The 16,109-nt window shown below is 40.5% G+C and overlaps 1 protein-coding gene across 1 annotated transcript in view; it reads right to left on the bottom strand.

Annotated features, from left to right (window-relative positions):
* LOC142099458 (TGF-beta-activated kinase 1 and MAP3K7-binding protein 1-like) overlaps nucleotides 1-11,958 on the bottom strand; it is a 38,210-nt gene extending 26,252 nt beyond the window's left edge. Inside the window, exons 1-4 of the mRNA XM_075182915.1 lie at nucleotides 11,830-11,958; nucleotides 9,218-9,351; nucleotides 3,478-3,631; nucleotides 513-599 (exon numbers count right to left, since the gene is read on the bottom strand). Of these exons, the coding sequence (XP_075039016.1) occupies nucleotides 513-599; nucleotides 3,478-3,631; nucleotides 9,218-9,351; nucleotides 11,830-11,862 (408 nt within the window). The 5' untranslated portion in view covers nucleotides 11,863-11,958. The remainder of the gene's footprint in view (nucleotides 1-512; nucleotides 600-3,477; nucleotides 3,632-9,217; nucleotides 9,352-11,829) is intronic.
* Between the last annotated feature and the right edge of the window lie 4,151 nt (nucleotides 11,959-16,109).

The following is a 16,109-nucleotide window of genomic DNA, read 5'->3' as shown; positions in this document are numbered from 1 at the left end:
CATGGACCGAGCGATCGGAACATCGATCACATGTAAAATCGCTCAGCATAAAAAGTTGGTCGAAATTTCTGTAGTGTGTACCCAGCTTAAGCTCGCACAGGGCCCTCTTTGCTCACGTTCTGCTTCTACTATTCATTCAGCCTCTGTACCTCTAGGCCTGCTTCCCTAGCTCTGTTTTCTTGAGCTCAGGCCTACTTCCCGTTGGACATTTCCATCGTTCCCCACTCACTGTCTCATAAATAATTTGATTTGCATTACCATGTTATCTGTGTATTTTTTGGTTACTGGGTATGTCTGGTCTTTGAATATTGTTTTTCATGTATTATGTAACGTGTTATGGATCATTGCTGTCTATGTCATGAATGGAGCTGCAAACCTTTTGTGTCACCTTATAAATAAAAGGCAATAATAATAATAATAATAATACTATAGCTATTTAATATAACATGTTAAATTCCAAAGTTGTGATAATGGTTTAGGCATTGTGTTACTGTATACATCTGTATAGTTACCTCTGGCAGCTGGGACAAAAGGCTTGCTTTCTCTGCTAAAGAATCATCAATGGACTCAAGGAAACTTCTCTCCACCACATCAAATGCCTAAATGACAAATATTTATTACTCAACAGGTTATGTAAGTTTATAATGTTTAAATAAAAATAGATGTATTAGGCTGCTGTGTATAAACATACTTTGAAGGTTTAAATGGTGATTTTAAAGATGCAATCCCACATAACCTGTTTTTTTGTTTTTTTAAATAAAGTAAGTTTTGTACCTCTTTAACTTGAAGCTACTTGTTTTCCAGGAGTACCTCCTATAAAAAAGTCAGTGTCCCTTTTGCAGAATTGCTCAGAGCGACATATTTATATGGCCACCACTGCCAAAAAATAGGATTTTTGTACTTACCGTAAAATCTCTCTCTGAACACGAGTTGGGTGACACTGCTCACCTTGGGATATAGAGGGCGCTGTGGGAATACTGACACTATAAAGCTTGTCTAGCCTGCTCCCCTCCCCTCTATGCCCCCTTCACAGGAAGAGCTCAGCTACACAACTGCTGAGCCGAAGCCCCATGCCTCGACGCCCAAGAGGCGCTAACCGTTCTTCTGGAATGAGATGTCATACCTTCAGGAACCGGAGAGCCCTCCGAAACGTACGCCTGCTGGATAGTAGCGGTGATCCGTCAGCCACCGGCTGCTTTGCGGCCGGCCACCCACGCTTGCGATCGTCATACAGGACTAGAAGACTATCAGTCTTCTGAACCGAAGCTGGACAGTCCACATAAATCCTCAAATCTCTGACCACATCTAAAGAGACTGAGTCCTGACCAGGCGCCAGAGAATACCGAGGAAGAACTGACCGAACAATATCCTGATTTATGTGAAACCTTGAGATCACCTTTGGTTGAAACGAAGGCTTAGTTCTAAGCACCGCACGATCGTCATGGACAATCAAAAGAGGAGCCCGACATGACAGGGCTACCAACTCCGAACCCCGTCTGGCCGAAGCAATGGCCAGCAAAAAGCTCACTTTCTGCGACAGAAGTTTTAAAGAAACAGACTCCAAAGGTTCAAAGGGCGACTTTTGAAGTGCCGATAGGACTAAGTTTAGGTGCCCCGGAGCCACTGGTGGAACAAATAGCGGTTGTACATAAAGTATACCCTGTAGAAACATTTGCACCTCCGGTAACAGAGCGATACGTTTCGGAAAATACACCAACAACGCCGCTACCTGGACCTTAAGGGACAACAACCTCAATTCCTTGTCCAAACCATATTGCAGACAAACCACACAAAAAACTCTAAGACTAGACTAAAAGTGCCCTCTGTAGGCACTAAGAAAAAACCTGAGATCTTCCTGTGGAGGGGGCATAGAGGGGAGGGGAGCAGGCTAGACAGGGTTTTTAGTGCCATTACTCCCACAGCACCACTATACCCCAAGGTGTCCCCCAACTAGTGTGAAAGAGTAAAAGTGTTTTCACCTGGAAACATTAGCTAGTTCCCAGGAGAGCGTAATCTGATCTCTTAGACTAACTCGGTGACAAAGCTCTGCATGGTCATGTGATGGCAAAGGAAGGAGGTGGTTTATGCTATCAATGTTCCAAAGCACCTCGGCTCAATACCATCATCTCATGCGACTGTGGTTGCCATGGTAATCACACAGCACTTACCAAGTAGTAAATCATTAACAGCTTTAATCAAACTCTAAAGAAAAATCAAAAACTCCATGGGGCAAATTCAATTGATTGCGATGTTCCTCAGAGCATCGTGGGCGTGCAGATTTTACCGATAGTACTGTAAATACTAACGCTAATTTTTGTTTTCACCGCTATGGGTTGTGAGCAAAAATGAGAGATTTTTTGCAAACAACAACAAAAAAAATGTGTGAAGTGCATCACAGGCTGTTCCGGAGACAGACAGACAGACAGACATACATACATACATACATATATATTTATTTATTTTTTTGCAGAAATCTCACTCATTTTTGATCGTACCCCTTAGAGGTGGTAGCAAAAGTGAATCTCAAATCAATTTGCCCCATGTGCTTTATTACTGATAAGCAGAGTGATTCATATTAAATAAATACATTGTATTTTAGAGGGATTGCAGCTTTAAAGAACAGCACACCCCCAAATCCTAGCTAGCAATTTTCCTGCAGGAATCTCAGGTGATGAAAAAATTTGCCCCTGCTGGCTGCAGCATTCCCAATGTAAGCTTCCGCCACTCATAATTTCTCTGTGTAGGTTTAACCCCTGCCAGTTAACGGAGAGAGGTTTATTGCTGAAATACAAATTTTGTGTGACAATTCTATTTATGGGACATAGGAGGTTTATTTTAGAAAATCAGTAATAGTTAGAATGAAAGGATATATTTCATTTACAAAAGAGTAGATACATAAATGTATGAACACACCTAAAGCAATCCACAAATGCAGCTCAGCCTTAAATCTTAGATGTGTTCATTTCAATTGCATTACATTTAGTGGCAAATTAGCACTAGAACCAATATTAGATTGAGTCTGTGTCAAATTGGTGTGCAAAATAGAGCATTATTTTAATTGATGATATTTTAACTGCACCAGGATATACAGCAGGAGTTCTTATACAAGTGTCCATGAGTGTCTGTAAACTGGGTGCAGAAGCAAAAAAGGTTTAATTTTAAGATTTTCTTATTGTCTTGAAAAGTTCCTGGTTACTGCAAAAACTAATACAATGTTGGCTTAATGTACATTGCAAGACAATTGAACATAATAATGACTGTTGAAAAATCATTGAGATCATGTCTGGAACACGGGTTACAGTCTAGGAGAACCCTCCCCCCACCCCACACATGGATAGGCAGTAAAATGTCACTAGGAGGACAGAACCCCCCACCCCCCCCCAAAAAAAATAAAAAAATCTATGAAATGCTCTGCAAGGTCTGACAATTTGTCTAAAACAAGTGTCCTGTGTAAGCTCTTTTAAACATCTTACTCACCTGTAACAGCACTCTCTGAACCTCTGCATCAGTGACATCGGAGTGCAATTGTCCCAAGAGCAGTTCTGCTGACAACCGCTGACCCACAAAATTAGTGGCTCTGGTGCCATCATAACCATTGAACACGCCATAAAGATAAATATTATTCTCTCCCCTGCAGAGAGAGACAGAAAACCATTGTAAACACAGTGAGGCTGCGGCACTCAGAAAACACAGCAAGCATTAACAAACACCAAGGGGTATATTTACTAAACTGTGGGTTTGAAAACCTGGGGATGTTGCCTACAGCAACCAATCGGATTCTAGTTATTTATTAAGTAGTGTCTACAAAATGACAGCAAGAATCTGGTTAGTTGCTATAGGCAACATCTCCACTTTTTCAAACCCGCAGTTTAGTAAATATACCCCCAAAAGTCTGGACAGACATATTAATAAGAAACCATTTGTAACACTGATATGGGGAGTCTCAAATAGCCATACACTGCAATGACAGTGTCACGGGCACTAGGAGTCTTTGCCCAGGATATCACCAGATGATGATCTTACCAGAGTAGTGTGGGTTACACAGTGGTCCTCTGGTAGCAGGGTGACTAGCGGAACATATGACTCAGCAGATGGTGAGAGGATGCAAATAGAAAAGTCAATGACTAGCAGCAATCTGGTTAATGATTAGGTAGATATGAACACGAGGATCTTGATGGACGTGAAGAAGTGCAGGAAGGTAACAGGGAAGTCAGTGGTCTGCGTACAGCAAGTTGTACCACTGCTTATGGTGAAGAGACTTGTCCAGGTGCAGGTAGGTAGCGGGGAACTCAGTGGTCTGCGTATAGCAAGTTGTACCACTGCTTATGGTGAGAAGACTTGTCCAGGTGCAGGTAGGTAGCGGGGAAGTCAGTGGTCTACGTATAGCAAGTTGTACCACTGCTTAATAGGTGAGGAGGTGTACAAGTGTTGATGAGTGGAAACATAGAATGTAGACACTGAGAGCACAAGGAACTTGATCCCAAACAATATGCACAAGTCTATGTTGGTGTGGCAGGCGCTGCTTGACAGAGACAAATTCACTACTGGAATCCAGGCTAATAGCAGAAGGTCAATTAGCATATGTATCTCACGACTGAACAAAGAGGTAAACTTCCCAGCAAATATGCGGAGTAATAACACAGTCTCAGGGAGATAGAGGATTCCGTGGGTAAGTGGAGAACAGTCCAAGCGGATATGCAGTAAACGAATACAGTCAATAGAAAGTAAGCATACCGCGGTTCAGTTGAGCAGGCTGTCCACGAGAGGATACAGGAACAGCTGAGCGGCTGCACGCCAGCACGAGTAAAGAAACCACAGGTGAGTGGTAGTGGTAATCAGGGTCCGGGTCAGCACACAGGCAGAGAACTTGACACGGGTAGAACAACGATGAGCAATGCAGGAATCACTGGAGATAGCGAACACGAGTAGAACACTGGAGGTAATAGCGGACTGGAAGCCGCAGATGATTAGAGCAGGAATCAGCAGGGAACTGAAGACATAGTAGAACACGGGAGACTTGTAGCGGTCTGGAAACCGGCAGGAATCAGCAGGGAACTGAAGACATAGTAGAACACAGGAGACTTGAAGCGGTCTGGAAACCGGCAATGAGTTGAGCAGGAATCAGCAGGAAGCTGAAGACACGGAGAAGTACACAGGAACACCTTCAGAGACTCACAGGGAATGAGACTCCAAGATCAGGCAACGAGGTAATGAACACAGGTGCTTTAAATAGGGAGCGTTGCCTGATCAACCAATTAACTAAAAGCAAAGGTCAGAAGAGTTCTTAGGAACTGCGCATGCGCAGACCATCAGGATGGCGAGCGGCCACGGTTCAGGATAGGTGCTGGCAGGAATACTGGAGAGCCACGCACCAGTGAAGAGGCACTCACGGTCCGGTGAGTGACAGACAGGAACCAATATCCCCCCCAGAGACAACCAGTTATCTAATCCCCATAGCCAGCTCATGAAGCTGGAACACTTATTCTATCCATAGCTCTTCAATAGAGCCCAATGGAAGTTCTATTTTTGAAGAGATATAGATGCATTGTAGTACTCTTGTTTTCCAACGAAAAGATGGTTGCACGATCAGGCATCCAACTGCAGGTAACAAGTGATTTCCTGGAGGTGACCCGTTTACTTACTACATGGATGAGGGTGGGCAGGTTTTATGTAGCTTGATCTAAATGCTACATTGTATAACCTCTACACAATTTTTTTTAAATCTTCAGCCTGCTAAAGAAACTCACTCTTCGTTATCTGAGCAATAATGTTCTAACGTGAGATACTGGCTAAATGAGATACCATGTGCAATACTGGCTGGAGCATAACTATCATTTTGCAATAAAGGATTACTTGCTGTAGGTTTACAAAATTATTGGGTTAAGAGTTATTTTAACATATGTATGGAAAACCAATAATACACAGTAGAAGTCCTTAACATCATATTGAAATTATTATTAATATAATATACAAAAGCTTTAAATGGCTCCTTATTGCCATTTCACAAATTGTGTAAATCAATATACTAATTATATTTTACTATTACATTTTTTTTTAAAATACTAATTTTCTAAATAAAATGATAAAACCTCCACCAACGGACATAACCCACAATCCAAAAGCTATGTGGGCATTCTGGTATTAATCTTTCAATGCCTCTTTATAAATGTCCACTGAATTGCCTGGAGTACACAAAAAAACAACAATCTGGAAATTGGATTTTTAATTCTTTTGTTAAATCTTTTTCTCTAAGTCTATGGGGGACACTGGAAACACTAGGGTATAAAGTGTGGTGTAGGAGCTTGGGCACTTTTGAATTCCCTTCTAAAAACTAAAGATCCTCCCCTTCTAAAGCACATTGGCTGCCAGGAACTCTTCAGTATTTACTCGCAAAGCCTCAAGGGCAGAACCAGGAGCACAGAGAAGAGAGAGACGTTCTCTCATCCCAAAGCTGTTCCTAAGGAAGGGTATGCTCTAAGTCAGTGTTTCTCAACTCCAGTCCTCAGGACCCCTAGCAGTACATGTTTTCCATATTTCCTTGCTGGAGCACAGGTGTATTCATTACTGACTGACACAGTGTAGCAGGTGGTATAATTATTTCACTGGTCATCTGGCAATCCTGCACTGTTAGTGGGTCCTGAGGACTGGAGTTGAGAAACACTGCTCTAAGGGAAACTGCAGAGTGCATCCAAAACTAGCATCCTTGGGAGCAAAAAAATTAAAATTGGTAGAATTAAGTTATAGTGTGCACTGAAGACTAGGTGGCAGCCCGACACAGCTGCTCAGCTGAGATCCCATCCATAAAGCACCCACCAACCTGGTAGAATGTGGTCAAGTTTTCTGGGACAGGCTCACCTGTCGCAATGTAAGCCTGGCATATAACCAAAGTAATCTACCCAGCAATGTCCTGCTTAGAGGCCAAGAACTTGTTCTCAAGAACCAAGAGGTCATTTGTCCTGTGCACGACTCAAAACCTATGGACATATATGTCCTTAAGGCATAGCACCAGCAGAATTTCCCAGAACCAGCTTTCTAGTATTGAGCATGGTCTGAACCATGCTATCAGGGAGGATCATGGGTTCAACAGCTATGTCGTTAAACAATGGAAGACAGTTTTGCTATACTGGATACTGAAGCTATAATAAGCTACATGCTCTGACAAAATATGGATTGCTACCATATTTGCACTTTGTGGTTGAGACATCATTCGATATTAATGATGCAATGCTTGTGGATATTCACCTATACATATGTTTATTAATACTTGCTATGGGCTGTACAGTGGTTAGCATAAATACCTCACACAGTGGCTGTGGGTTTACTTCCAACCAGGACTCTATGTGGAACTCTCTATGTTTGTGGGGGTTTACTCCCGCAGTCCTTAAACATAGTGGTAGTCTATCTGACTGCTGACAATAACTGAACCTAGTGTTTGTGTGATACAGAATTTAGACTGTAAGGTCCACTGGGGCAGGGACTGATGTAAATGAGAAAATACTCCATGTACAGACCTGCGTAATATGTTGGCGCTATATAAAGTAACAATAATAATATATGTTAGGGCACTATTATTACAGTTCTTGTATCTATATATCTATAATAACTGCTTTTGTTTGAATGGGCCTCAGTGAGCACCATTTAAAATGATATTGATATGGATTACTTTTTTTTAACGCAATTTTATGCAAATTTTGTTCACATTTGAAATCACATTATCACTTTATTTGATTTTTTTTAAGACCTTTATTTATCAAATACCAACACACAGTTTACACATATAGGGGCGTATTAAATTGACGGCGGGATCGCCAAAAATCCCGCGCTCGAAAGATATTACCGTTAATAAGCTGAAGTTCAGCTGAAATCCAGCTAGTAAATTACCTTGTTAACGGTTTTCCCGCGCAGGATTACCGTAACAACGGTAATATTTTTAGAGCGCGGGATTTTCGGCGATCCCGCCGTCAATTGAATACCCCCCATAAAGTGAGAACCAAAAAAGACCATAGTAAGTGACAATGTACAAATCCTTCATGGACTGTGTAACATCCTGAGCCGATACACAAGAGTACTTAGAAAAGCAAGCAGGTTACACATATACTTAACTAGTCTGAAATGAGCAAAAAATTCTACAATCTCTAACAGATGTAAAGGAGTATTTGTTTTTAATATGTTACAGATCAGGGTAATTGATGGATTATGTTTCTTTTATTATTATCAATACTTTTTATTAAGGTTTTTCAATTATGGGGGAACATGAAGCAAAAAGGGGAAGAGGGACAGAAAAAGGACCAAGGGAATGGATGGTACATAGTGGGGAATGAACATAATAAAACACATACAATTCCATCAGTGAAAACAATAACATTGAGAAATCAAAAATGCACGTAATAGAACCGAGGAAGGACAGTCTGGCGTAAGATGTGGCGATTCAAGTGAGTGGACCTAAAGCAGGGAGGACACTAGGGTAGACTGGTTACAAGGGGATCTCTCTCTTTGTATGGATTACTTTTGAATGCACAGCAGAATTTTGTTGATGTGATTGATGTTCATAAGTTTTTTTCCTTGTGTGGTGCAGTGTTACTAAAACATAATAGTAATGTGCTTATTTGAAAGACATCAGCCCTTATAAAACAAAGAACAATGTAATACATTGCATTCTGCAATATACCTTACTTTCAGACAATATAAAAAAAAAAAAAGCATATTTCTAGAAGACACAGAAAAAGAAATGCTTCTAAGGCATAATACAGACAGTGTGAATGAGTCAACAGACAAAGTTGTCGGAGTATAGAGCGATTACATGGCTTTGCTGTTGTCCTATTTACATACTGCTGAATAAAAACTTGTTCATGTAGCTGTTGGAAAGATCATTTTTCTTGTCTAATCTTGTGACATTCTTAAAATCACTCAAAAAAAATTTGATATTTTTAATTTATCGAAGACGCCTGAAATTTTGTCAAGCTATACAGTGCACTTCCACTTAAAACCACAACAATATCAGTAAAAACCCAGGATTGATTGAAAGGCATCTAGAAAGCAATAGCAGCAGCAAAAACACAAATTAGTTCCCTGAAATATTGTAAAGATCTTCATGACTGTGCTACTGAAGTCTTCTAAGAAAATGGACGCGCACATAAATTGTCAAATGTTACATTGCAAAAGTATTGATCCACTTTGGAAAGAACAGTAGAGTTTTGTAAAGCACCACACAACTGACCTGAACTTTAGCCAATTGTCTTCACAGGGGTGTTCCTCCTTTCCCAATCCTTCAGAATTGTAGGTCCGGTTGGTAGCTGATCCTACTCCAGATAGGTGGCAGAGGGGGAGGTCATCTGTCCAACTCAGCTGCTCCTGTTAAAATGCACCAGCCGGAAAGATTGAGAATTGAAACAAAAGACAGTCAGCTCAATACTAATACAGAAGATGTATGTATGTACGTCTATCTACACATTTTTTCACTAGAAAAAACACTTAGGGCTGGATTTACTAAGCTGCGGGTTTGAAAAAGTGGGGGTGTTGCCTATACCAACCAATCAGATTCTAGCTGTCATTTTGTAGAAGGTACTTAATAAATGAAAGCTAGAAGCTGATTGGTTGCTATAGGCAACATCCCCACTTTTTCAAACCCACAGCTTAGTAAATCTAGCCCTTAGTCTGTACATGTGGGCAGGGTTAAGCCAGAGCTGGAAGCATTTTATTTTTTACATCTATCCCAATGTTATTACATTATGTTAGAAATTAAAGTCTTTGTTAATGGGCTGTATTTATTTCACTGGCGTGTTCTACTTTTGTAGTGGTAGACAACTGATGTTCATGTCCTCATTTTTTTAGCTCGAATTCTGCAGACAAAATTAGTGTGCACAGGCTGTCCTTTATTATACAGGGACCACTGTTTCCTCCTGTGCCTGTGGACAGCCACCATCTACTGCATCAGAAACACAACACACATTGGGGGCGGAAAACAACTGGCATATGTACAAGGGCTTCATTGGATAATCTTATACGAGACTGACTACCAGTATGAATAGGGATCCTTTCCCAACTACCACCCTACTCCTGTTGTCGCACAGCGACATGCAAGACGCCTTCAAAGTGTGTTTATGAAGCGTTTAGTCAGTATGATTATCTAGGCATTGTTGACAATATCCAGTTTCTCACCTTATCCTTAGTGTAGCCTACCATGATGATTTAGCAACCTAGAATTTAATCCTGCATGGTATTTAGATACCAATCTAAATAATGTACAGTGGAGCAACCTACAAACGGCACACAGATAGCTCCTTGATCAGAATGGAAACCATGGCCCCAACACTGTGAGACAGCAATGTTAACTACTGTGTCACCCATAAATATAACCTTGCTTCAATATTTTGAGACACTCCCCACTGTTTGGAGCACATATGCTGTGGAGTGGACACCTCTCTATCTGACCAAGTACTCCGATACCACATTACATTAAATGATTATATACTGAGAAAACCTTAAGCTAGGTACACACTACAGGGTTTTTGTCCAATAATCGGCTCAACCAGCTGACATACGACCGCTCGTTAGAAAGTCGGACCAGTGTGTGTAATGACACGATGGTCGAAAGTCTGCCCAAATAGACGATTATCGCCTCATTTGGTTGGTTCAATTTTTTCCGATCAGTCACCTAACGATCATGTAGTGTGTATGCACTCATGCCGACGATCTCCATAGAGTTTACAGAGTTGGGCTCTTTTCATCCGATGTTAGCACTGAATGTCAGAGTGAATAAATGTAAAGAGTGCTGTAGAAGGAATAATTCATTTGTTTGTTCTAAGGCAGAATATTTTGTTTCAGAGTCACAGAAGCTAACGAAATTCGTTAGGACATGTGGATAGCTATAACAAGGCGGTTTTAATCAGTGTGACAAGGTGACATTAGTGAATGAATGAATATTGTGCTGTCATTCTCTGGACTAGAGGACCAGATGAAGAGCACAGATCTGAGGGTAAATCGTGTCAGTGTGTATACATGAATCGTCAGACTGATCGGACCTTCAGTCGTAGGTACAATCGTTTGAGATAGCACGTCGCTCTGAACAATTCTTCAGTGTGTACCCAGCTTTAGTAAGTAGCTAATAAACATCTGCAATTCTTCTGGGAAATGTGTCAGTGCAAATTATATTTATTATTTAATTATATATTATATCTCCAGTTCCCATCTGCCAACACACACTAGATTCCACAGCTCCATCCTGTAAATCATTTCAATTATATGTGAAACTCTCCATAACCTTTCGGATAATCGTGAAGTTTAGAGCCTGTGGTTGGAATATTTTAGGGCTCTAAATGTTTATGATTACCACATTTTATACACCAGTCCTAATTTTTATAACCCAAATAAAATCATACCTTCCAACATTTTAAAGAGCCAAATACACTTTATTATAAACATATATGATCAATATACACCACCAGCAGCCACAATTCATATAAATATACACTAATCATATTGAGATTAGGAGCCAAGAGACGATTTTCCAAACAAGAGGATCTGGATGTAATAAAGGTACATTTGGGAGGTATGAAGATTGTTAAGGACATTAGACACTAGAATCGATCCTGAGCAATGACAACTTCCGTGTTATAGATTTAGAAAAGTAAAACTATGCTTTATTCTCCATGCATTAAGGGAGATTAGTAATGTAACGAGTTAGATCTCACAGACAGTTGTGTGGTTAAAGAAATAAACTCATCAACTTCACTCAAAGGCACATCGATATCTTTGCCGATCTTCATACAACTACCACAACTGCCTCGACTTCTCACATACCACCCCCTTTATGTATTTATCCCATCTTACACTTTGCAACAGACTCCCTCTCAGCGCGGCCATCTTGGACCAGAAGTGACGAGACAGCTGATTCAGATCACGTGACCAGGATAGCAACGTATGGTATTACTGTGACATCTAGCGGCCAAAGCAGGAAATTGCACCTGTGAGGGTCCTAATTGTGCAGATACACAATTGAAAATGTGTCAATGTACAGACATGTTTCAGTAAAATACTATACAGTCACCCTGAGCTGTGTTTTATTCACAGGTGTGGACACAGTATGAACTATCCATATGTGAGGAGTTAGGTCAGGAAATCTCTGCAAGAGAGAAAGGTGACATATAACTGTTGCTGTATCCAGTTCTTGTTAACTTTACATAGAAGAAGATAGCAGGAAACATTAAAATATGTTATTAATAATAATGGGGGAAATGTTCCACATTTATAAAACAATGATTATAGTCATTTTCGACTTGTTTTTAATAAAAGTGTACCCTGCCTTGTTCTACAACAGATCCTGCAAAGGAAACAAATGGAAGTGTTTGGCGAATACCTTTGATGCAATTTACAGTAAGTGTTAACCATGTATGCTGTGCTACAACCTAAAAAAAAGGATTAATTAGGTGGTCTGCATTAAAAGGGTTAACTCTTGGTAATTGTTGAAACAAAGTAGTAAAATAATGGTATAGCGGTGTTATTTTTTAATATAGATCAGGAATCATTAATGGATATATCTGGGTTGTGGACAAACAAATGTTTTAAAATGAGTCGCCTAAAAATGGCAAATTAGCTTTCAGTTTGGACACAAGGTGTAGGGTTACTTGCTGGTGCTTCAAATAAATGAAACCGACAAACAAAAATGGTGAATAACAGGACAAACTCCTTATTCGGACAATGGGCCCGATTCATTAGGGGACTTATCTGCTTATTTTGTGCGGATCGTAAGCAAAACAACTTTGCACATGCCCAGAACCGGGAGTTAAGCAAAAGTGACTTGCCCAAAGAAAAGTACTCAAAGTAATAACGTATTTGTGTGTATACATAACTTGAGGCCCTCTGTCCTACGAAGTAAAAAGGGGTGGACAATGGGCGGAAAACGCTGTGACAATAAAAGTGTTTACCTCAGGGTCCGTATGGAAGATACTCTGGTGTATGTTGCGTTTTCATTAAATTCATGCGTAACATTTACACAAGCTTGGGGTTATGTCTAAGTCCAAAAACTAATAGCAGCAGCACAGAATAAGCCATGACTAAAGCTGTGAAAAACCACTTGTTTATTTTTTAAAAAAAACTCTGATCACAACTAAATATACAGACCCTATACCTACATACACTTCTCTCATAACAAACCACTATGAACAAAAGGTTTCTTTTTATTAATGTCTAAAATGCCAAAATGTTCAATTTTAACAAAAAATCCATGGTTGATGGCATTCCCAAGATTTTAAAATGTGCAAGTGGTTGAATTATAATATCTAATAGGTAGCCAAAAAGTTATTTTCCTGCTTTTTGTTCTTGAGAGGTTTTCTCTGTCTTATGTTTTTTGGGGTTTTCTTTTATGTCTAAACTGTATGTAATATTTTGGTAGCCATAATAACGCTTCTGTGTTTTAAAATGTAGTTATGTGCCTGTGGCATAGTTTTTCACATGCTTCATTGCATGTCATTTTCGGCTAGGCTTGGCTGTGTATATGTTCAAATTGTTTTGATGAACTTTTTTTTGACAATCTGCTTGTGTCTGGTGTAACTCCCCACAAAGTTTACAATTTTGGATACTCCCCACCCTTAAAATTTTTATGTTTTCAAGATATGGTTGGTCTTATTTTTTCTCAGGGTCTAAAAGACCTATAGTTGTAAGGTTGGATGAAAGTACATGAAATACATGAAAGTAATTTGTTCCTGGTGCACTGCAGGTCCCAGGATGGACAGATTTATGTTTAACTTTATTTGCTTTTTGGGAAACAACAAAAGAAGACAGCCAGATTGGAATCCAGCATGACCTGCATTCTAACACCTCGAACCATACCGAAAATCCACCATCCATGGCTTTGTTTTGTTCTATTTTGACTTATATTTTGCAAATCACAAAATGAATTAATTTCCAAATTGGAGTATAATTTGTTGCATTGAGTGCCTTTTTTTTTAAAATAAAAATAATATTTTTAAATAAATATTATGCTTAAAATGTCTCACCAATCATTTGCATGTATCTCTCTGCTGCTTAGGACACTGTTGATTTTTCTTCTCCTACACACCCTTAACTCCATTGTCATTTGTAACACAGTTATTTCCTGGTTCACTTCCTACATATCATATCCACCCTTTATTGTTTATACCTCTTGAACATAAGCCCCTCCACTCCCACTATCTTTTGGGGTCCCACAATGATTTGTTATTGGTAGATTATTTATATAACTTTACATCTCTTATCTTGGCCCAATATTTTGGCTTCTAATAGCACCTGTACGCTGATGTCAACCAAATCTATATATCTTCCCCTGACCTCTCTCCTTCTGTACAGTCATGGCCAAAAGTTTTGAGAAAGACACAAGTACTGGTTTTCACAAACTTTGCTGTTTTAGTGTTTTTAGACCTTTTTCTCAGAATTTGTTGGTTTTTGTTTGTCCACCCGCCTCTTGAAAATTGACCACAAGCTCTCAATGGGATTAAGGTCTGGGGAGTTTCCTGGCCATGGACCCAAAATTTTGATGTTTTGATGCCCCAGCCACTTAGTTATCACTTTTGCCTTATGGCAAGGTGCTGCATCATGCTGGAAAAGGCATTGTTTGTCACCAAACTGTTCTTGGATGGTTGGGAGTGGTTGCTCTTGGAGGATGTTTTGGTACCATTCTTTATTCATGGCTGTGTTCTTAGGCAAAATTGTGAGTGAGCCCACTCCCTTGGCTGAGAAGCAACCTCACACATGAATGGTCTAAGGCTGCTTTACCGTTGGCATGAAACAGAACTGATGGTAGCTATCACCTTTCCTTCTCCGGACAAGCATTTTTCTAGATGCCCCAAACATTCTGAAAGGGAATTCATTAGAGAAAAGAAGATTTTGGTACTTCCGTCAAATCTCTTTCTCTGAATCCATCTTGGGGACACTGCTACCATGGGGTTTTATGAGGGCACTCGGAGTTGGCACTTAAATATTTAACAAACTGCTGCTGACTCCTCTCTTCTGCAACCCCTGCTAGCCTCAGTATAAACAGTGGCGTAGTGGTTAGCACTTCTACCTTACAGCACTGGGGTCATGAGTTCAATTCCCGACCATGGCCTTATCTGTGTGGAGTTTGTATGTTCTCCCTGTGTTTGCGTGGGTTTCCTCCAGGTTCTCCGGTTTCCTCCCACACTCCAAAAACATACTGGTAGATTAATTGGCTGCTAACAAATGGACCCTAGTCTGTCTGCCTGTGTGTGTGTATATGTTAGGGAATTTAGACTGGAAGCCCCAATGGGGCAGAGACTGATGTGATTGAGTTCTCTGTACAGCGCTGCAGAATTAGTGGCGCTATATAAATAAATGGTGATAATATAAAAGCCCCAAGGAACCAAACAAACAATATTCAGCAGATTTGATGTAAGTACTAAAATCTTCTTTTCTCAGCCATCCAATCTGGAGGACACCGCAACCATGGGGACCTTCTAAAGTAGCCCCTAAAGAAGGGTTTGCTCGGGAACCCCTGTGCGCAAAACACTGCGGTGAAAGGTAGAATCCAAAGCACCATAAACATTAAACTGGTAAAACTTGGTAAAGGTGTGAACAGAGGACCAGGTAGCAGCCCTGCACAGCTGGTCTGCCAAGGCACCGTGAGAGCAGCCTCTGACGCCCCCACCAAATGCGTGGAGTGAGCTGTGAGCCTCACTGGCACCGGCCTGCTAAAACTCACATAAGCCTGCCGAATCGGAGAAGTAATCCAACGGGCAATGGATTGCTTAGATGCTGGCAAACCCCTCTTATGGGAGTCATACAAATCAAAGAGAGAGTCTGTCTTACGGTAAGTAGATGACCTATCCACATAAGTGCGTAAAGCCCACATCCAATGATGAACCCACGTGGAAAGCAGGAACCACTATATCCTGGTTCACCTGGAAACCAGACACAACCTTAGGAAGAAAAGAGCAACATCCTCAAGACCGTCCTGTCTTCATGAAAAATCAGGTAGGGATCCCTGCACGATACGGCCTCTAGTTCCGAAACCCTGTGTGCCGAAGCGATAGCTAAGAAGAAAACTACCTTCCAGGTCAAAAATCTGAGTTCAGCCGAACGCAAAGGTTCAAAAGAAGGCTTCTGGAGAATACTCAGGA

Source organism: Mixophyes fleayi, chromosome 8 (genome assembly GCF_038048845.1).
Source record: "Mixophyes fleayi isolate aMixFle1 chromosome 8, aMixFle1.hap1, whole genome shotgun sequence".
NCBI lineage: Eukaryota > Metazoa > Chordata > Amphibia > Anura > Limnodynastidae > Mixophyes > Mixophyes fleayi.
Note: the sequence above shows the minus strand (reverse complement) of the source record. Positions and strands in the feature narration are given on the sequence as shown.